This window comes from Cydia strobilella, chromosome 22 (genome assembly GCF_947568885.1).
Source record: "Cydia strobilella chromosome 22, ilCydStro3.1, whole genome shotgun sequence".
In the NCBI taxonomy this organism is placed as follows: domain Eukaryota; kingdom Metazoa; phylum Arthropoda; class Insecta; order Lepidoptera; family Tortricidae; genus Cydia; species Cydia strobilella.
The window spans coordinates 2,798,272-2,820,475 of NC_086062.1; the positions used below are offsets into that span (position 1 = coordinate 2,798,272).

Below are 22,204 nucleotides of genomic sequence, written 5' to 3' on the forward strand. Positions count from 1 at the left end.
CTCAATCGGGAATCGGGAAGTGTGTTAAAATTAGCTTCTGAGATTTGACTCACACTCAATAACATGGAACATAAATAAAAGCATGTAATATAGGAAGATATAATACGTTCTTTACTTATGTATTTCACTTGTAAAAATTTAACCAAGACTTACAATTTTCAAACAATCCTACAATTAACGCTGAAACTTATGCGTTTGAATGTTCTCCAAGAAAAAATAAAAAGCTTTTTCTCGTTGCGACAATTTGGTTTGCAAATAAGTGGTCGTTAAGTCTTGGCTACATGGCCTCGGCGGTCAATTTAATAAAAATGTTACTTTGTTGAAAAGAGTGGAGTTAACCTTTTGGGAGCCAATGGTATATACTACTAGACAAACTGACAAACGGACTTCGCATGCATCCATACTACAGGTATCGTTCGTATTCAAACTACACTGCTGCTGTATTACTGCTGCAGTGATGCGACGTGACATAACTGCTGACTGAATTACTGCTGCAAATGTCAAAACTTATTCCATATCCTCTCCTAAATGTTGAATAGTACGGGCTGTAAAAAACCAGTTTGTATACATAGGTAAGAGTAAAAACCGGCCAAGTGCGAGTTGGACTCGCGCACGAAGGGTTCCGTATCATTAGGCAAACAACGGCAAAAAAATCACGTTTGTTGTATGGGAGCCCCACTTAAATATTCATTTTATTCTGTTTTTAGTATTTGTTGTTATAGCGGCAACAGAAATATATCATCTGTGAAAATTTCAACTGTCTATCACGGTTCATGAGATACAGCCTGGTGACAGACGGACAGACAGACAGCGAATTCTTAGAAATAGGGTCCCGTTTTTACCCTTTGGATACGGAACCCTAAAAATTTCGTAAATGCTTCATAATGTCTGTATGAATAAGTCGTCAAATTACAAACAATTGCATTGCATTGACATATATTAAAATAGAATAGAATAGTAATAGTTTATTTGGTGTCAAAATAAAACTTAACATACAAATACATCTTATTCTTATAAATAAGTTCTTTATTATACGAAAAACCAAAAAAAAAACAATGTTTTCATCAGATAAAAGTAGTACAAAGGCGAACTTATCCCTAAGAGGGATCTCTTCCAGTTAGGTTAACTGGTCCAGTTAACCTAAAGAAATACATTCTAACACCAAAATGGATGCCGCTCATTATTTGCCGATCACTAAGATACTTAGCCATGGCGCTGGTTTTCAGGGCAACCAGAGAGAGAAAAAACGCAATAAAAAAACAAAAAAAACTAAAAACAAAATTTCTAACATATATAACAGGAGCAAGTCATCAAAATTGAATTCTACTGCTTGTTATATCCAAAAATGTATGTTTGATGTGTGTTAATTCAAAGTTGATAATTTCCTATCAAAAATCGTTGATGAGTAAAGTCAAAATTTTAATAAAAAATCATCATCACTAACTTTACATTTTTTCAATTTGAAATCGGAAATTTGCCGCTGGACAACCTGTTGAAACCTATAACCAATTAACCTTTGTTTCTTATGCATACAAAAAGTATTCGGAGGTACTTATAACGTACCTATGAGTATTAAGCTTCATTGACAAATATAAATAAGAATAACAACACTGCTTACAATGCAATACAGAGAAAGACAAAGTTTACTAGATAATAATCAAATGCAAAAGCGTTACACCTAACGTGTATTGCATAGAAATGGTTTGAACCATAGACTCCCTTATACAGATTCCGCTTTAAGGATGACTCACGCTAGACCGGGCAGGGCCCGGGCCCAGGCGTATGACATGTTATTTTCTATCGGTGATCACGTGGTGCTTTCCATAGAAAACGAAGCGACGGAAGCTCCGGCCCGGCCCCGGCCCGGTCTAGCGTGAGTCATCCTTTATGAAACAGCTTTGTGATTTTGATAACCCTTTTAACCTGTTTGAATCCATCAAGTCGTTTGAGTAAAACCGCCTCACGACGTTAGATGTAAATCGCCAATTACCCAAGGGGTCTTAGACCCACGCAGGAGGTCTTAGGTCTTTCCTATACTTACAACACGACCGGTCAACTCTACTGCCGTGAATGGGAAAGAGTTTTTAAGAGGAAGTAAGCCACATAAGAGCTCATAAGAGGAAACAATCTTGATTGCTGAGGTCGCCGTCATCGAAATCGATGTGGACGACTATACCCCACTGTGCGGGTTTGAGCGTACGGAATGGCTTCATATATCAGTTGTATATTTATGTACCTTTTCCAGCACTCAGGAGAGCAAACGCGTCGCGTGGCCGATTTAGGTTATTCTTACTTCAATCAATCAATGTCTTTATTTTGCATAAAAAGTTGTACATAATATAAATAATTGAAAGATATAAACAGGTTCACACAATTGATCTACTGTCTTAATTGTCTGAGTGGGTTTTCTAAATCATTGCCGAAAATTATTTTGCCGAATATCATTTCACAACCAATTTTTCGCATAAGTAATAGGGTACTTGACTACTAGTCAAATCAGTTTCTTTTTTCAAACTGTCAAAACGATTTTGCTACTATGGAATTTATATGAAACACTAGCATGTGACGTCACAATCAAATTACCTACTCTTTATAGTTTAATACGGGTTTTAAAATAGAATTTGTGTCTAAAAATAACTGCTGTCTACGTTTCTCTATTAATCTTCTGGCGCTTTATTTCATGCATGGTGTAAAATAATTTACTTTAAATACAGTCAAATACCCTATTGCATTTCGCGGTATCATCAAATATTCGTATGAATTCCCAACCAATCAGTTAGCTATGTAGGTTTGGACGTAAAATAAACTTTTTAAACACTACGTTTTAGTAGCAGAATAACTTCGTAAGTCTACACAAAACATTAGTTTTGTAAGTATACTTCGTACGTTGAAAAAAGTCGGTTCTGAAAAGTTCGGCTTGACGGCCGCAACCATTATTTTTGACATTTGTAACAGCAGTAATGTCGCGCTATATAGCAGCAGCAGTACGCTGATGCGGTCTGAATTCGATCGGTACCTTATCACGCTGAAATGTGACAATTTCGTGGCATTCCTTCCTATGTTTATTTTTATTTTTTGTATAACTTTCTGTTATGTGTACGAATAAATATTTTCTATTTAACGGTCTATCATGCAAGTGGTCTATGGTTTCAACACTAGAAACCGACCAGCATTCAACAATGCTATGTAACAATAGTAGTTTGTTTCGTAAACTTCCATCCAGCGGGTTCACACCGACTCGATTTTTATTTGCATATTTGTAGTTCATTTGCCTTTTAAAGTTGGTAAGTTTCGGTGAAAATTCATTTATCAGACAAAAGTTGACGAAATTGTGGTTTATGAGGTAACAAATTCCATTTCATTTTTACGTACTATAAATTCGCGTTCATTTATTAGTTTATCGAGTGAAAATAAGATCTTCATGAGAAAATATTAGTCGATAATTCGATCCTTAATCTATGATTTGATTAACGAAAAGATGTGCACATTTTTTTTATCTCTACCTAAATAAATCAAAAAATTTCAAATCTTACACAAATATCATATTTACGATAACAACACAGAGGTCAAAAGAACCATTCTGTCTGAAAACCAAAGCCCACAAAACAAAATGACTGCCCAGTTAATAACCCATTAGGCGAAACAAATAAACATTAGAAGGGGACAGACAAAATCGTCGAACTACGCTCGTTCGTTATAACTACGGGAAAGGGGGCAGAGTAACAGTTTTGTACAAGTTGGTAGACCAATTAAGATCAGGCGTCATTTTATTTGATATAGGAAGTATAGTCTGATAATACAGAATACAGAACTTTATTGGTAAAAGCAAATTTTACAGGTCACTTTTTACATTTACAAAAAATATATGTACATTCATCGTAAAGTATGAAGACAAATTACTGTATTGTGCATGAATAGACCATTTCCAGAAGTGAAATAAACCAAAAGAAATAAAAACTAAGAGAAAATATTTGTGAAATTGTTGTGCGGTAAATATGATACTGTTTCTCTGTTGCGATTCTTTACTCAAGTTACTGCCGAATATTTGAGAAACTTAGTTGTATATCAAGTATTAGAAAGCCGTGGAAAATGAGATAAATGCGGTCTTTGTCTTTAGCAAAGTCATTAAAAGATGACAAAGTATTGAAAATACAAGCATAGATGCCGTTAATATGCATTACCAATTTATAAATCAATATTTATTGAGATTTTAATGTACTTTATATGAGCCATTTTTTTTTTTAGATCGGATTGCAAGAAAAATATCGCCTGAGTATTTTATATGCCTAGTGATAATATTTAGCTGGAAGGAGAGGAAAACGAATGCAGTATTGGATTTGGTAGGTGAGAAGCGATCTCTGCTGAGAATGATTGAAAACAGAAGGGGAAACATGTTGGGGCACCTGATACGGCACGATATTTACATAAAGTCTATAATAGAAGGAAGAATAGAAAAAAAGGAGAGGCAGAGACCGAAACGTGCGTTTTTGGACCAAGCCAAGGAGAAAATCAACTGAGTGACGTATCAGGAGCTCAAAACAGTGGCAGAAAGAAGAACGGAGTGGCGGTTACTCCACCGACAAGAGCCAGGCTCTTAAGAGTTATGATGATGAGTGATAATATTTATAGATATAGTGAACAATCCGTATTTTCTCGGAAACGTTCGTATTTGTCATCCTTCTTCATATATATAAATAGCATAACACGTTCGTGCGTTTCCGTGAAAATACGATGGTAAGGGATTATTCACTAAACCTGTAATTATGCTTAATAATTGATATATCGTAAATATCATTGTTTTTAAAAATAAACTAAGAGTGAAATAACATTGTCTTCGGTTACCGCGATCTACTCATGAAATAAAACTAAGAAAATAAAAATAAATTAAATAAAAATCATTTGTTTCAGAAAACATAGGTTCCATAATATGGTTAGTAACTCTTTACTTAAAAACTATGTTAGAATATTATTAAAAGGAAAGGAAAACTAAACTAAAATAAAACTAAAATAAAATAATATATCGCGTATATTGGTTTATAATACATCCCAACCCCGTCACCCGATGTCACCCGTTGACCACGAACGCTGTAAAGGGTTCGAAACGTCGGGAAGTATTATAAATTCAATATACGCGATATAATCCGTTTTCATAGTTTTATTTAGGAGTGAAATACTTAATTGATTTAAATTATTTTAGAAACACATGCAATGCATAGTGATGATGAAATTTTGTGATATAGAAGGTAAACGAGCAAACGACGATTCGTTATATATTCTTGATATGATTACCTACCTGTTTCGACCTGTCAGGAAAGCTAATAGCCCACTAACCCGTTCAAAGTCTTGCTTATTGTGTTAATGACTGTTATTGCAAAAGTAATTTGACAGGCTGAGTGCCGAGCTGTCATAACCTGTAATCATTGGCGAATGCTGATTCCTTGAACTGATGGGAAAATAGGTTCAGAATATTATATGAAGGTTAGCTTTGGAAGTTAAATTTCTAGTATAGGTACATGGATTAATAAATAGAGCATTCTCCCATCTTAAAGGTCGGAAACGCGCTTGTCACCCCTCTGGTGTTGCAAATGTCTATGGGCGACGGCAATTGCTTACCTTCTCTTCATTCATTTCTTGTAAGTTTGTCTGATTTAATTTCTTGTCTTTTAATTACCCGCCTAAACCGGCGAGCGTGTATGAGGAATGTTATGAAAGTGAAGGAAGCGAAAGAGGTATGTTAGGATCGTAGCAAGTGGAAATCCGTGGTCTCTGCCTACCCCTCCGGGAAATAGGCGTGATTATATGTATGTGTATGTCTTTTAATCCATACTAATATTATAAATGCAAAAGTCTGTCTGTCTGTCTGTCTGTCTGTGTGTTCCCTCTTCACGCTTAAACCGCTGAATCGATTTAGATGAAATTTGGCATAGAGATAGGTTGAGTCCCTGAGAAGAACAAAGGATAGTTTTTATCCCGAAAATCATCCCTTAAGAAAGTAAAAAGCGGGGTGGAATTGAGATAATTAATGAAGTGTCTGCTAATTTGTGTGCATAATATGCTCAAATTGAATAATTGCTATAAGACTTTCTCCAGGCGCTATTCTTACTCTAGCTGGGGTTACTAAGTCCACGCAGACGAAGTCGCGGGCAAAAGCTAGTTACTTATATAACAATTCAAGTCTTGGAGACCCTTTACATCTCTAAGGATAATTTGATGATCGTTTTTTATATTAATTTTATCTCTGACATCTAGAGAATTACAAAAAAAAAACTATACTTTTTAAGTATAGTTTTTTTGTGTAATTCGACATCTAGAGACTGGATACATCTCTAACAAAGATCTAATATTTCATTGATTCCATATTTGTAATTGTTTTTTGTAATTTTTGGTTATTTTGTTAAAAATCGACATGTAAAAATATCCCTGTGGCATATTTGCTGAATAAATGTTTGATGTTTGATCAGGATCGCCTAAGGGCCTAGATAACATGACAATCGTTTGCAGAAACCGAAACGGAAATGTCGATATTTCATTATGTCAATCTCTTCTAGGAAAAGTTATCTGTCTGGTGATAACCACTATCAACCGACTTGGGGTAAATTTCCGCTTGATTGCAATCAAAGAGAACCTTGAAACCCCCTAAGGAGGGGGGATATTGACGTCTCGCTCGCGACAAGGTGAAAACGGTCATGAAACTTGGGCAAAAGGCGTTACACACATGTAAGTTGGTATCAACCGATTTGTGAACTTTTCGATTTCCCATTTTATTTGTCTCAGACCGAAACCGAGACTCGGTAATGCTTTTGTATAACCAATAAAGGTTTTCAAAGGTAAGTTAGTTTCGAAAAATGTAGGGTCAAGGCGGGAACAGTGGCATTTTTTTTGTGATGGTTTAAAACCCAACAAGTTATTTATAGACTTAGAAAATTTTACTAAGATAAAGGCTAGCGATATACTAACTTTTGCCATGATTATTATTTGAATCAATAATCAATGAATAAAATTACAGCTTTAAAAAAAATGTTGAGCGACTGTGTACATACTAGGTATGGGTATAGTTGCTAACATAGAAAATTTTGTATTTGTTGAAAATTTTATTTTGTGTTATATTGTGTCTTATCATCATTCTATTGCGTATAAACTGGCTCGAAAGCGTATACACTGGTTCACTGAGCCACTTTAGACTCTAGAACATGGAGCCACTGTGTACTTTCCACCATTTTGATCAAGATATCGACCACATGTCTACCATTAATTTAAATTTACATGAAACTTACTCTAAAATTGGCTTGAATAATGATATTGATAGATGCAAAAGTCAAAACTGTTTTATTTGAATTTAAACGATCGTGAGACATACTAATTCAGCTAACTTAGCGGTGTCACTCACGTATTCACGTGTCGCGCAAGTGACTAAAAATACGTGAGTGAAACCGCTAAGTTAGCTAAACTCTTTTATTGTTCCATTTTATTGAGAAATTTCAAAAGACCTTTAAACTTTTATTTTCACCCATAACAACATTGCACACTCTATAAAACTACCAAGTGGCGGACGAATCGTCGTTGAACGCGTTCGGTTGGCGAATGCTTCCGACACGTGAGCAGGTACGGTAAACAGATAGATTTTTACAGTAGCTTAGGAGAGCCATTGTTAATGCCGAGCCACTGTTCCGGCTTTAACCCTAATGTTAAATTTATTTTTTTATAATATAACATTTAAAACTTTCGCGTTTCGAACACATATTAAATCACATTTAAAATCGGGTCTATCGCGAATTTATTTTGTTACCCTTATTTACCGACGTTTCGACACAGGTTTCACTGGTCGTGGTCGCGGCTAACAGAACTGATGTCCGATGTCCCAGCAATAAAGGTAACAAAATAAATTCGCGATAGACCCGATTTTAAAAATGTGATTTAATATATATATTTGTTTAGTTTTAATACCTACTTAGATTTTTTTTTCGAAATTGGACGTTTAAATTATAGACTAGTCAAACACAACTAGATTAAAACTAGTACGAAGTGATATCGCTTTTGCAAAACGCCTAAAAATGCTACTAATAAACCTCGCTTGCTATACCATTGACGAATTTGTCGAAGCGTGTAGTAACTAAATTGTAAACCTAAACCTTGTACAACAGTATTAATCATAACTATGTGTGTACCTATTATGTACCTACCCAATTTTGTAAACTTGACATGTAAAACACTATGTTTTATGAATAAATGCTTGAATCTTGAATCTTGAATCTTGATTATATACTGAAAAAAAAAGTAACACGTCATCCAAATTTAAATGAACATATTTATTCCGAAGGTACGTTGCCAAGTGAAAATTAGACGAAAAATGTTCTACGAAAAGGCAGAACACCAATTAGACACACATCTAAATTGGGTCCACTAACTATTCGAGATTTACCTGTATAAAATACTTCTCGAATACAAAAGTGCTTCTCCATATCCAAGTTTCAATATAACTTACGAACCCTACGAAAGGGTAAACTTAGTAGTAAAGTAACTCCTGTTTTTACGGTCGAAACCAGGAGATAATCAAATCAGAAGTTAGCCGACTTTGAAAAAGTTTCTTGTGAGCGCAGTGAGTTCAAGTTTTTTTTTTTTTTCTATTAGAATGTGGAAGATACCTCGGTACGTACCCGTGGCGTGTTTTGTTATAAAACTAAGTTTGCTTAAATGGCCGATATGTGCAAAAGTATAAAGGTCCCGTAAGAAGTTACCCGGTGGCAGCATGGTTTCATTTTTATTGCCTGTCGCTATGCCTGCCACTTTTGCACTTACATACTTGTTACAACGTGACAGGCATGGTGACAGGTGATAAAAATGCGACTGTGCTACGGCCGCTGCATACCATGGCAGTATAATTTTATTTTAGGAGAGAATGGAGACCGGTCTGATTAAGTTTACAAGGGGTTCATGTTACGTTATAAGTACCTATGTAACTTTACTTTTGAGTGGCATTCACGTAACATACTTCATTCGGTTCTTGTCTATTTTACCGATTTAATTTCTTGTCTTTTAATTACTTATATAACAATTCAAGCCTTGGACACCTGTTACACCTCTAAGGATAATTTGATGATCTTTTTTTTATTATATATATTTTATCTCTGACACCTAGAGACTTTACATCTCTAAACAATTTAAGTAGCACTTGTCTGTTGTTTGTATTTTTTTTTATTTAATTCGACATTTAGAGACTGGATACATCTCTAACAAATTCTATATTTGTGATTGTTTTTTGTAATTTTTGGTTAATTTGATTACTTGTTAAAATTGACATGTAAAATTAGTGCCCCTGTGGCCTAATAAATGTTATGATTTGACTGAATAAATGTTTGATGTTTAAATAACTAGTGATAATGCCATAGGATCTGATGTGCAAAAATTGAAACAGAAATATATATTTAGAGTAATTGAAATAAAATATAAAACCCCACGATAGCCATTTCTTCCGTCGCATGCTTGGCGTGCCATAATTTTTATCCTCTTCTAATTTATCAAATTTAAACTATCGAGAGTCATACTAACATTAGGCAAATTTTACGGTTTAACTCATGTGTTTTTAGTCACTAGCGCGACATATTTCAGAGAGCCTATTGGGCCAATTCTAACAATGATCTAGATATCAACTAGATATCCACTAGATATGAAACAGAAACGAGATTTTTAAGAAAGTCATGTCAAATTTGACATTTCCGCGATTCCGAATGTCCTATTGAACGTTCTCTTTAAGATTTGCTTATGATATTATTTAGACATCCAATGGATATCTAATGGATATCCCAAAACGTCACAATAATTGTAGCGTGAAATGCCAATTGGTTTCTCGAATCGAACTGAAAAAGATAACTAGTTGAGAACTAAACTATAACGTATCTATTAGATCTGGTATTGTTCTCGTATCTAGTAAATATCACGTTGTTCGAATTGAAAGGTGAGTCTCCAATTTCAAGTTAACAGTGCATGAGTAGCGTGCACGATATCTGCGCGCCGCGAGTAATATCTCCTCTAATTTCCTGGCTTTTTGCGCCCTCTCAAATACATCCTTCTCAGCAGAATCCACAACAACATTGTCTAGGATTCCTTCTATAAATCTTCCATATATGCCTTATTTACATCTAAACAATGTCTGTATCACGGCAACGCTTTGAATAGCAACTAGGCTCTAGGCCGAAGTCTAGATTCTAGACGTTTCACCTATTACTAGTGTCTAGACATAATAAAATCATTAGGTCGTGATGGACAGCTAACGCGATAAAGTCAGCTATAATGCTGAAGGCTATAATTTCCTTCGAGACATAAGAAGGGGGAATTGTTACCTATTTACGTTTAATATCCTTAACCTATATATACGTGTCAGGTTCTTAAGTATAGCTTTACTTTATTTCTTTATACTTAAACTTGGCAATGTATCTAATTAATTAATAATGAATACCTACAATGTTTTACCTTCTTTTCGTATCTAATTATCGCGTAATCGATGACAATATTTTGATAAGTTGGTTCTACGGTAACTTTTTAAATGTTTTTCTGATATTATTATTTGACAGGTCATTGAGTAGGTATACAAGCAGGATTTTACATAAATCATAAATTATTTATTTGCATATATTTTATATTATTTTACACTGCATATACATGTGTATGGTTTTTAAATTACATTTATGTACTACGTTTCACACACGTATTTTATGTCACTCGCGCGATATGTGTCAGAGAATCTAAGTCTTCATTTTCATTGTTTTAAGCACTCCTTAGCATGTCGTGCGACTGACAAAAAATAAGCGTGTTAAACTGTATATCTACTTAGCTTAGTGTTAGTATGATTCACGACAGTTTAAATTCGATTACATTTATGTAATACAGATGACCAGCCTTCTGGTCACCAGAGGGCTGGCCAATATTTGGCCCAACGGATCAGCATTGCCATCCAGCGGGGCAACGCGACCAGCCTTTGGGCACTTACCGAGCAACTACGAATTAGTGCAAAAAATTTATTTATAAGTTTTAAATTTTAAGTTGTTTTAGCCTAATTGTTATATATAATAAATGAATATCGAAATACAGATAAAGATTATATTATTCAAGTAAGCATATTACAATGCGCTTATGAACGTCAAATAAAGCTACGCTGGTTCTAACCCTACACCTCTGCCTCGAGAAGATTTAAATCCCCCCTCAATTGGAGGAGGGTATCCCAATATGCGACCGGCAACAAACTCTTCGGGACACATCTTTTCAAAACATTACATCTTAAGGATGACTCACCTTAGACCGGGCCGTGTCCGGGCCGGAGCTTCCGGAGCTAACTTTTCTATGACATGACAGGTGATCACGTGATGCTTCCCATAGAAAACGAAGCTCCGGTCCGGACACGGCCCGGTCTAACGTGAGTCATCCTTTATAATGGTAGTAAGATGTCACAACCGGCGTACTTAGTCTCGTTGATAAAGACTCAAGAAGGTAAAACAATTTATACTAGACTACCTAAATACAATCTAACCTAGGACTTAACGTAAAAGTAAATATTTACTACTCCAAACAGAGGGTACGCCATGGTTTAGTGACGATGCCGAAACTCGCGAATAACACTGGAAACTGGGTCAGTCTATCAAAACTGGTGCAATTTGCTACTACAGCAGATAACTTAAAGTTCCCATTTAACATACCACTGTTTTACGTCCAAATCATCTATCGAATTTTCCATTTTTATTTTTAACCCTCGAGGCACAAAAGAGGGGTATTTGACGCCAATGTCTGTCTGTGACATCGTAGCTCTCAAATGGATGGAGCGATTTCGATGCTGTTAAAAAAAAAACATTTATTTCAAGCTGCAAGGCTCATAACCAGTTATTACAAATGTCATAAAATATTACCTATTATACAACAAATATATACAATTATCACTTAAAATTAATCTTATCATTATTCACAAAAAAATTAAAGTAAAAATTAAAATTAAAATTGAAAATTAAAAAATTAAAATTGAAAATAAATAAATAAACCCCCGTTCTGAGTCATGGCTCGCCCAACAGGTCTCCATCGCCATACAGCGGGGTAACGCTGCTAAGTGTGATGGGGACCTTTGGACCCGGCATGGCTCAGAACGGATTTTAGTTTCAAATTTTTTTTTTTTGTATTTTATTGTAATACAAGTATTACAAATAAATACATTATTGAATAAAAAAAAATTGAAAATTAAGATTGAAAATTAAAATTGAAACAATAGAAATACACTGCATAAACGAAGTCCCTATCCCAGTCTTGATTACATGAAAGCTAGTTTCCTTGCGGTACTTCTTAGCTATGTTTGATATAGATCGATCCAGCAGTTTAAAGGCTATCACCTCTATTCCAAAATGGTGTAAGGCATTTTGACATAAAATGGTTTTAAATCTTACGATCAGTGTACGGGCCTACGGGGTTTTTATTTTTTTAAGTTTAATAGTCTCGAAAACCTCGCTTAGTGATTTAACCATGTTTTTAAATCATAAACGAAGCGAAGTTTTACTTTTTAATGTGCATACATCAAAACTTCTGACCACGCAGCGTAACTTTATCGTGTTAAACACGGAAACTGTTTGATTTTAATGTCGTGAGTCATGATAATTTCAAATTTAATTTCGACCCCCTTCAATGACTGAATGAGCATAATGGGTTCAAAGATCATGCTGATAGTAACAGAATTATAGGATAAATAGTAACATTTTGACGAAATATATTTTCATATGTGAACATTGCAGTGAACTCGACAGAAGCCGGGATGAGCTTCAGGCTCCGCCGCCAACATCAATTTACTACAATTATGTAGGTGGTGTGCTAAAGTACCCAAAATGTGCTCGAATATTTAGTAGAAAGATAGGACGCAAAGCACAAGAGGGAGTGAAGGAGCTACACCCCAATAAGGCCAATAGCACACGGTCGCTTTGGCCGAAATCGGTCAGCATAATCACCATTACAATCGAATATGTATAGAATATAATATTTTTTATTAGTAAACACACAGACAATAGACATACATTTAAATAACATAGCGAAAATAAAGTGTCACGAAATGGCCCCAGACTTCCAGCGCTGATCTTCCGATGAGACCATCAGGTGAGGTCGGGTATGAGTTACCAATAGAATTTAGTAAAAGAAAACACCAAGAATCAGATACCGAAGTACCTGGTTTAAGCAGTGATTTTACAATAAAGGGAGGGTAACCCATAAATCTTAAGGGTACGCCCTAAACGATCCTTTGATATGTAAAAGTGCTCCGGTTTGCCGGCCTCTGCAAGTCGTGAAAGCTGCAAAAAATTGACTCCGCTTACTCATTGTCCTTACTGACTACACATAGAAATTGAAATACGTAGAAAATATTTATTCGATAGCACAGACGTAAGATAGAAAAAACGTAGAAAGGAGTGACACGAAATGGTCACATCTCGGTGTGATACTGGCAACTTCTAACGCTGATCTTTCGATGCAACAATCCGGTCACATCGAAAGTGTAGCACTTTAGGTTCAGATTTTTTTTCCATTATGGAAAATGTAATTCGCTCAAAGCGATGATTTGGTAGACCACGTCGGCGATGGCGATACGAGCTAAACTGCTTTTTAAAATAATGGCCGAAGACTGAGCAAAAACCAGGATTGTAAAAAGCGGGAGCCCTTTGCCCAGCAGTGAGACACAACAGGCTCTCTAAAGATAGTTTTTTTTTATTAAAAAGCTTTATTACTAATGTGATATGATAAACAGTAGTTAAGAAAAAGTTTAGCCTCCTGACGACTGAGTTTCAAAATTTGCCAGCATATTAAATTGAACTTTGTCAAACGGATAAAAAGTCAAAAGTTAAATGGGGCCTATGTCTATGTAGTACGCGGGTCGTCAGGAGGTTAGCCAATTGGCCAATTCAAACGTACACGCACGTGACATCAAAACGATGTAAGTATGAATGATGTCAGTTAGTTATCATTCTCTCTACTGCCAAACGAAGCTATATTACGTACTATTTTTCACTAATATAATCCACAAGTCATAAAACGGTGATAAAAAACATTAAGTCAATATTCTCGGGTTTAAACTTCTCGGAATTAACGGCTGGAAGTAACGGCCGCCGTAATCAAGTCGGGATATTGCTCTATAGAAGTTGTATAACAGTATGTTTAAAGGGTATGTGTGTTATGAAAAATATAATATTATGAGTTGACATGCATTGTAATATTTTAAATATCATAAAAAAAAAATAACTATGAATATGGACCTCACTTAAACTATAGTGAGCCGAGTGAGAGTATCGTGAGTAAAAGCGACTAAAAATAATAGTGAGTAAAAACCGTACTGATAAATATTTTGAAATATGGACCTCATTATCTTTTTTATGATAAAGAAGGCAAACGAGCAGACGAATCGCTTGATGATAAATGATTACTTATACCGTCGCTTACGGTTATCCGCAACACCAGAGGGATTGTAAGTGCATCGCCGGCATTTAAAATGGGAGTACGCTCTTTTCTTGAAGGTTAGAAGGACATTTCGGTCCGAAAATACTGCAGGCCATTTCATTTTATTAATTTCATTTATTCATAAACAATAATACATTGTCTTTGAATGTTTACATTATTCAATAAAACATGACTTGTGTAAGCACCTTTGCCGCGTCCCACCTGAGGCAAACCTCACGGTGTGCTGGCTCGGCGGCGGAATCCGCCGCTAAGCTAAAGCACACCAAATACTCCGCCCTGGAATCAAGCTATGACTTCGTGCCGGTGGCAATAGAAACCGCGGGGCCCTGGGGCTCTGAGGCTCGGCGTCTGATTGGTGATCTGGGGAGGCGTCTACGGGAGAGGGGCTGCGACCCCCGCTCTGGATCGTACCTGGTTCAACAGATCTCAATTGCAGTGCAGCGAGGGAATGCTGCAGGCATCATGGGGACTTTTGAGCCGGGTACGATGCAGGGTGGAGGCGCATATTAGACCTTTAGTCTATTAGTTTTAGATTATTAGTTTTAATTATTGTTTGTAAATTCATTCAAATAATCATTAATTAAATTAAAGTAAAATAAAACATGCCTATTTACAAATAATTTACAAATTAAATAATTTCATTTACAATTTCTATAAGGCAATAACAATACCTATAATCACAAATAAAATAAAATATATAATTAAAATCCATAGAACACAAAAATAACAATATGTCAAAAATAATAACCAATAGTCCACATCAACATTCCACAGTTTAGTCAAGTATTTATTCGAATTTATTTAACCTTGTTAATAAGTGCTCGTCATTATTATGTAGCATGTTACTACTTAGAAAACATAAATCTAAATATTAAATAAAAATAGTAGGATTTGTTCTCTAAGTTCTAGTTGATTTACTTATGAACTATTTTTTTTGCCTCGTGACAATCTCAAGTGCTGTTGCAAGTTAGACCAAACCCCTACTAAAGGAAAATTCACCCCAGTCGCCTCTTAGCCCTTTATAGACATAAGGGTGTCAGAAATTATGCAAAACTGAACCCTATCACTTTGAAACTAAGTTCTAAATCATGTGGGAAATATATTCCCTCTGCCTTATAAAAGGCTTAAGGCGGGACAGCGCTAGTTAGCGGAAACGGAAGGGAAACATTAATGATAATAATATAAAGGGCAAGTTTTTGATGGATCTGTTTTTTGATATTGATGGATCGGGTTTAATTTGCATCGCCCTAGTTTGGGGATTCAACTTTGATTTAATATTTTTGTTTGTGTTTGTAAATGAAATGTCAATTTGTAGTGGTACTTATTAGTAAACTTTTTTATTTTATTTTTAGGGTTCCGTACCCTAAGGGTAAAAACGGGACCCTATTACTAAGACTCCGCTGTCCGTCTGTCCGTCTGTCTGTCTGTTTCCAGGCTGTATCTCATGAACCGTGATAGCTGGACAGTTGAAATTTTCACAGATGATGTATTTCTGTTGCCGCTATAACAACAAATACTAAAAAGTACGGAACCCTAGGTGGGCGAGTCCGACTAGCACTTGTCCGTTTCTTTTTATTTAATTGACTATAAGCTGTTTCTTTATTCCGTAGACTAAAATGACGTTTCATGTGTAAGACATGACATTTCTTAGTACCACATGAAATGTAATTTTAGTCTACGGTAAAAAAACAGCTTATAGTCAATTAAATAAAATAATATACAAAGTTTGGTCGACATAGTGACCAGCGACTGCTTTTTTATGAGAAGATTGGTGACGTGGCCGAAAGGGCCGCGTCACCACTTATTAGTAAACTACTGATTACTTTGTTTTTAATTGCTCTCCTTTCTTGATTATACAGTTTGAACTATTATTAACACATTGAGTGCCGGAAACCCGTTCAGCGGATTCTCTGTTGGTAGGCGCTTTCCTCTACAAAGCGGGAAAACGCTGGAATCGGCTACGAGCGTAACGCTATGAGACCGTTGGCAGTGAATGCGTTAACTTATCATAATTATTTTTGCGTATTTTTATTGAACATAATTCAGTGTCTTTAAAAGTCTAGTTCAATTATGTATTTAAAAGTCTATGTTATCTGATACAACTAGGTATTATTGATGCCTAAACAATATCTTGTTAAATTATAAAACACAATCAATATCATATATCAATAAATAAAGTCTAAATCGCTAAACCAAAAAAACTATAAAAAATAAGAATCTCGCGACCGGGCCGGGGCCGGGCCGGAGCTTCCGGCGCTTCGTTTTATATGGAAAGCACCACGTGATCACCGATCAGCCGTCATAGAAAATGACATGTCCGACGCCTCGGCCCGGGCCCGGCCCGGTCTAGCATGAGTCATCCTTTATTGTCTTTGTTTACCTTACCGCAAAAGTTATTTATGAAATAATACTGTTAAAATACATTTTGACGTTTCGAACCCTTTGCAAAGTGTCGGGATGTATTTTAAATTCAAATTTAAACTGTTGTGAGACATACTAACATTAAATCATTATGACCAATGTCAATCATTAATGTCGCGCGAGTGACTAAAACAAGTGAGTAAACCGTAAAATGATTTAATATTTTAAATTCATTATACGCGATATAATCTCCACATTTTATATTAAAGGAAAAAATGGAAAAAGTTACACTTAAGTTAAGTTAGCGATATAATCTGTCTAAGTACATAGTCTTATTTCTTGTACCTAGTTTTTGAACAAAACTTTGAATTTTACTTTTTTACTAGATATTCTTATATCTTAATCATCCTTGGCAGCCGAAACGCACCAACATGGAATTAAGTACGTATTCTAAAAAGACCGCTAACTGCAAAATACAAATCGCAATTTTGCCTAAACCCAGAACTGCTTGAAATGTCCCGGAGAGCATTTTATTTCGGGTTAGCCTGGGGTCAGTGAACGCAACCTACTTCGGTCTGGCGAGAACGCTGGATTGTCCTTTTTTCTTTTTTGAGAGATCGTGTGTCCTGTTTTAAAGTATACATGGTTTTGCGAATGTTACAATAATTCAAGAATTCGTACACATTTTAATGTATGCTTTACTTGTTCGCGGCTTTCGTGTAGTAATCGAAAAGTTAAGAGAATCAAAAGCAATTTTTATGCTGCAGACGGGATATTTTTTTTCGGTACTTGAGACTCAAATAAGAATTATTAAATGAAATAAGTACCTAACCTAACATTTAAAACTTTCGCGGTTTAAACACATATTAAATCACATTTAGAAACGGGTCTATCGCGAATTTATTTTGTTACCTTTATTTACCGACGTTTCGACACAGGTTTCACTGGTCGTGGTCGTGGCTAACTGACGTCCCAGCAAACCGTGGGGTAGTCACACAAATCTCTGTTTTGACATTTTGCTGGGACGTCAGTTAGCCGCGACCACGACCAGTAAAACCTGTGTCGAAACGTCGGTAAATAAAGGTAACAAAATAAATTCGCGATAGACCCGTTTCTAAATGTGATTTAATAAGTACCTAACCTAACTGTAGTAATGAAATATAGTAGATAGATAAATACTGGGTGTTAGTAGTGTAGCAGTAGTAATAGAAAATGGTATAGCTAGACCAAGATAACTCTGCAACGATTTTGATAGCATAACAAATAAATATTAGGGAACATCTTACACAGATCAACCTAGCCCCCCCAAACTACTAGACGATATACTTACGTAAATAAATACATACTTATGTATATAGAAAACACCCGATGACTCAGGAACAAATATTTGTGTTCATCACACAAATAAATGCCCTTACCGGGATTCGAACCCAGGACTATCGGCTTCACAGGCAGGGTGACTACCCACTAGGCCATACCAGTCATTTACTGTGCAAGTGTTATTTATACGTCATAATTTCATCAAAGTTTTGCATTACAAATAGCATAGTCTGGGCCTATCAAAACTCTAGTATTTGTAGTAAAGACTAAACTCGTTCGACCATTTGGCACCTGAATGCGGATAAAAAGTATACCAGAATTACTGCTGCAGTAATGTCGCACTGCAATATGTTGCAGTAATGCTGCCGACTGCATTATTGCAATTGAATATATTATTTTACGCGATTAACTCCCGTCGTTGTGAATAATAATATTATAATTGTCTCGATAAAATGACCTTTTTGACATTTCACTGCAGCACGACGCTGCGGACTGCATTGCTGCCGCAATTGCCAAAATCTGCCCGAGTATTTGACATTCATGCCAGCAATGCAGTCGGCAGCAATGTCGCGCCGGATTACTGGAGCAGTCATCAAAGAATTTAAATTCCTACCCATTTCGTACCTTGTCACAGTGACAAACAACATGAAAGTCGCTAGAGTCCTCATACTATTGTCACTGTGACAAAGTACAAAGTGGATAGAAAATTAAATACTTATGGCGTTATTCATAAACGCGTTACTGGCCTGAATTAGCTATGAATCGTTTGTCTTTATCTGTCATTTTGACATATGTATTTGTAAGAAAGGGATAAAACATAATTTAACTAAAACAGATCCGTAAAGTTTTATAAATACGAGGGTTAGACTATTCTGTTCTGGGTGATCTGTTAACTTGTTAAGGAACTAAATTCTTTCAATGTTTGATTTGGATTTAAAATTCTAATAAAGTAATATGAAATTGTCTCTTAGTTTCTTCACTCGCAAAATGCTTTGAGTCATAGCTAATAAGTTTTGCTAAAAACGGCACAACAAACTTAGTACAGAATTACAGATCATTATTACCATATGCTTGTATATAGTTATTGCGAATGTTAAATAATCAATTTATCGACTATTTGATTATTTATTGATTCACAAATGGAAATGTTAATTGATTTCTGAAAATCTCAATACCCAGACGCAAGAGCAAGTGCCGAAAATATTAACATACTAGCTTTTGACCGCGACTTCGTCTGCGTGGAGTTAGTAAATAGGAAGCTTATTTTTTCTCCAATCTGCTTTTTATCGATTCCCCATACAAAGTTCCACCCCCCTTTTCATCCACTTAAAGGATGAATTGTGAGATAAAAACTAGCCTATGTCCTTTCCGGGACTCAAAATATCTCTATACCAAATTTCAACTAAATCGGTTCAGCGGTTTAAGCGTGAAGAGGTAATAGACAGACAGACAGACAGACACACTTTCGCATTTATAATATTAAGTATGGATATTGAAAAATAATGCTATTGCCGAGACAGCGTTTATTTAGCAAAACAGTTCCGATGTATGTATGTATGTATGTATGTCTCTTTCGATATTTAGAGTATTTAAGTAAATCGATTCATTAAAATAAAACATTAAGAAACATCTCAATATAAGCAATGCAGTTTTATTTTCATGTTACATGTGTATATTTCAAGGTTTTGTAATAAATAATTAATGAAAATCAAATTCCTATTAGACACAATTAACATTATAGTACAGATATAAAAGCAAAAAAAAAAACTTTTAGTTAAACATTTTTACTACTCAGTTGCATTAGTTCTACAGAATTTGAACTGTTAAAGACAGTTTTATAGACCAAACGGGCCTATATTTACAGAACTGGTCAAATTTGAACTCTATTTTTCTATAGCCTGCGCACGTTAAAACTTGCCAAGACAAATTTAATTTTGAATTGTCCGGATAGAAATTGAAAATTGAAGGGAATACCTCTTTACAGGCCTTTGGGTGCCTAGAGGACAGATCAAACATACCCGGTCAAAATAAATATTCAATTCGAATGGAACATGACCTTTTTCTAGGCCGTATTAATAACGATTCAAATTGAATGGAGACCTTTTTTAGGCCTCTGGGCGGATAGACAGACCAAACATCGTCAACACGCTAAAATCTCATGCTGTAAGTGTCAGAGTTAACCGGTTAACAGTCAGCGAGACGGGGCGGGGCGCAGAACCACACGCAAATGACAGCGACGGGCTCGCGATCGATCGGGCCATGTGCCTCGCCGCAGTCCCCCCCACCCCCCACCCCCCCCACACGTACGCATAGACACGCACACACGCACGCCCTAATGTGTTCTGCCAAATGAACCATCCCAACAATATAAACTAATGACGAAAAATAATCATCGAAATTTTTGGATAAGAAAAAAGCGTGATTTCAATGTTGATAACAGTGTTGTTGAATTACATAATAACAGGTTGTTAAAGCCATTAGCAGCGCGCGTGGCCAGCATACGGGGGGGTTAATTGAGCCACGTGGCCTCAATTATTTACCTGACACACGTGCGTTCGATATACAAAGCGTGTGTATATTAACTACAGCGAAGCGTGTTTAAGTTGATGGCGAAGCGCTATAAACTAATTATTACTAAAATGGAGCGCACCTATTTTTAAATGATTGAATTCGCATGCGGTTGCAGTAATAAATCTGTGACCTGTTCCGTCGCTGTGGCACTCACTTCACCGTAACACACACTTGTCAACAACGGGGTTTGGGTACGCGCATAGCGTGCGTGGCGGTCGGCGGCCCAGGGCAGACTGGTGAGACTGGCGCGCGCCGCTGCCTGCATCCGAACGTGCAGTCGGTGTTTAAGTTTCAGTGACATTTTGAAACTTCTTGCAGTACAAGATACAAGATACAAGACATTTATTGGTAAAAGTTAATGTTTTACAGGTCGGTAAAATAGGTAGGTACATAGTAGGTACAACATTTCTAGAGTGAGTATTTATGTCACTTAAACTTAATAATTATTAAATAAAACATATTTTGAGCAAAGCAGGTTCGTAAACAGTAGACAATAGGGTCGCATATGGCGTAACAAGTCGTCATTTTAATTTATAAGGTATAAATTTGCTTATACATATTAATTAGGAGATAAATTACTTAGGGTTAGTACACGTTTCAACAAATTCGTCGACGCTGTAGCATGCTAAGTCAGTTAACATTGTTTTAAGATTTCGGTCAAACTTTTTATCCGTTTTAGCTAATTTTATTTCCTCAGGTAGCAAGTTATACAATTTTAGGCCTAAGATCCCAAGTGACTTTCGGGCCTTTGCAAGCCTGCACCGCGGGACGATTAGCCGGTAGTGATTGGGAATATACAAAACAATACAAAACTGAAATGATTATACCATCTGATATCTGTTTATCGACAGTTAATAGTCGTAGGTATTTAACTAATATGGTGTGGAATGGGAAGCCATAGCCGGCAAGTAACGCACGCTGCCAATTAAAAAAAAACACATTGATGTTGTATTAATTATTTGTAAATTACTGCACAACCCCTTAAAAATACAGAATACAAATTAGGAACATTAAATACCTTTTATTTTATATGATACTAGTAGTAAGTAATAGAAGTAAAATACTTTATTGTACAAAAATCAGGGGCGCGATTCGGGAAATGAATTAGAGATTCACTAGACATGAAATAGTAAAAATATGTAACGTTCTACGGCAAAAAGTATCGCTTACGCTATTATTAACGCCGCTCCAATTAATATTGGATGGCTAAGCGCAATAATTTGCGGCGCTATGCGACGTAAGCGCCAGCCGCCATAAGGTACCTTTTGCCGTGGAACGTCTCATATCTTTACTATTTCATATCTAGTGAATCTCTAATTCATTTCCCGAATCGCGGCGTATTCGTCATTAGTACAAAAGCGAACTTATACTGATACTTGTCGTTTCTCTGATTTTTATTCTACAACGGCAAAAACGACGCCGGAACAGTAATGCAACTGCTGCAGGTGACATAAGAACGTCACTTTAAGGGGTTCTATTCGAGGAC

The 22,204-nt window shown here is 35.9% G+C and overlaps 1 protein-coding gene across 1 annotated transcript in view; it reads right to left on the reverse strand.

The window, feature by feature from the left end:
* LOC134751601 (uncharacterized) overlaps positions 1-21,019 on the reverse strand; it is a 70,284-nt gene extending 49,265 nt beyond the window's left edge. The window contains exon 1 of the mRNA XM_063687076.1: positions 20,849-21,019. Coding sequence (XP_063543146.1) covers positions 20,849-21,019 — 171 coding nt within the window. The remainder of the gene's footprint in view (positions 1-20,848) is intronic.
* Positions 21,020-22,204: the final 1,185 nt, after the last annotated feature.